The sequence below is a fragment of the Merops nubicus genome, unplaced genomic scaffold, assembly GCF_000691845.1.
Source record: "Merops nubicus isolate BGI_N331 unplaced genomic scaffold, ASM69184v1 scaffold26233, whole genome shotgun sequence".
In the NCBI taxonomy this organism is placed as follows: Eukaryota; Metazoa; Chordata; class Aves; order Coraciiformes; family Meropidae; genus Merops; species Merops nubicus.
Window position 1 is genome coordinate 859 of NW_008601355.1, and position 1,070 is coordinate 1,928.

Genomic DNA, 1,070 nt, shown 5'->3' on the forward strand with positions numbered 1-1,070 from the left:
TTGCGATCCGGGCCAGGATGCTTGTGGCCTTCTTGGCCACCTGGGCACACTGCTGGCCACCAGCACCTCACACAGAAGAGTCCTGAGCACGTCTGCCCTGGACAAACCAATGGCTACAGGCAGCACACAGCCCCCAGGGCAGCACAGCTCTGCACCTCGACCTGGTCTGGATGTGCCCCATCCTCTTTGAAGCTCCACACCTGCTCACTTCCCCCACCTGAGCCACAGCTCACCTGGGCCCTGCAGACATGACTGGGCAGCTGCTCTCCGTGCAGAACTCCGTGATGGTGCCGTAGAGCATGTTGATCTGGTTGAAGAAATCCACAGCTGGAAAGGAAACACCCCTTCACTGAGGGCAGCCCTGCCCAGCCAGCACTCCTCTGAGGATCTCTGTCACTCAGGGGAGAGCTGTGCCCAGGGAGAGCAGCTGAAAAGCAAAATAAACTTGTGGGATTTGGCTTTTTAAACTGTGTGTGCAGCAAGAAGCAGGAAACTAAAGAGAAACCCACCAGCCAGGGCCACACGGTTCCACTCACCCTGGGCTGCCCACAGCTGCCAGTGCTGCCACCCCCACACTCCAGGACAAACACAGCTGTCCCCAAACCTGAGAGTCTGTGGGTCCAAGCTCGATGAAACCCACCCCAGAACCCCCAGGGTGTGGGTTCACTCCCTGCCCCCTTCTGGAGCACGTCACCCCCCGGAGGCGGCTGCTGCTGGCTCAGCGCCCCGCTGGCCCTCCCTTCACCTCACAGGGGAAGCTCCAGCTCCCCAGAAGGATTCAGAGGAGAGGTTTGGGGTTCACCCCACTGCACCCCCACGCTCTCTCTTCCACAGCACTCACTGTTGACAGCAATCCACTCGTGGAGGTCCTCCCCCTCGGGCAGCATCCCCGCCTGCCGCAGGTTGCCGCTGCCCAGCGTGGCCTCGGCGTGCTTCAGCAGCTCGTACTGGTGGGAGCCCTCGGGGATGTTCTTCTTGGGCTTGAACGTTTTGGAGGATCGACTCCCGCTGGCCGGTGAGAGGAAACCCCTCCGGTCAGGCCTGGGCCGGGCTCCACCCCCGCGGGCAGG

The 1,070-nt window shown here is 62.0% G+C and overlaps 1 protein-coding gene across 1 annotated transcript; it reads right to left on the minus strand.

The window, feature by feature from the left end:
• Positions 1-229: 229 nt before the first annotated feature.
• LOC103770707 (MOB kinase activator 1A-like) lies at positions 230-1,008 on the minus strand (the record flags this gene model as incomplete). Its single annotated transcript, XM_008937980.1, has 2 exons — positions 230-327; positions 842-1,008. Coding segments are annotated over 2 exons (265 nt in total), but the record flags the coding sequence as incomplete, so codon positions are not given.
• Between the last annotated feature and the right edge of the window lie 62 nt (positions 1,009-1,070).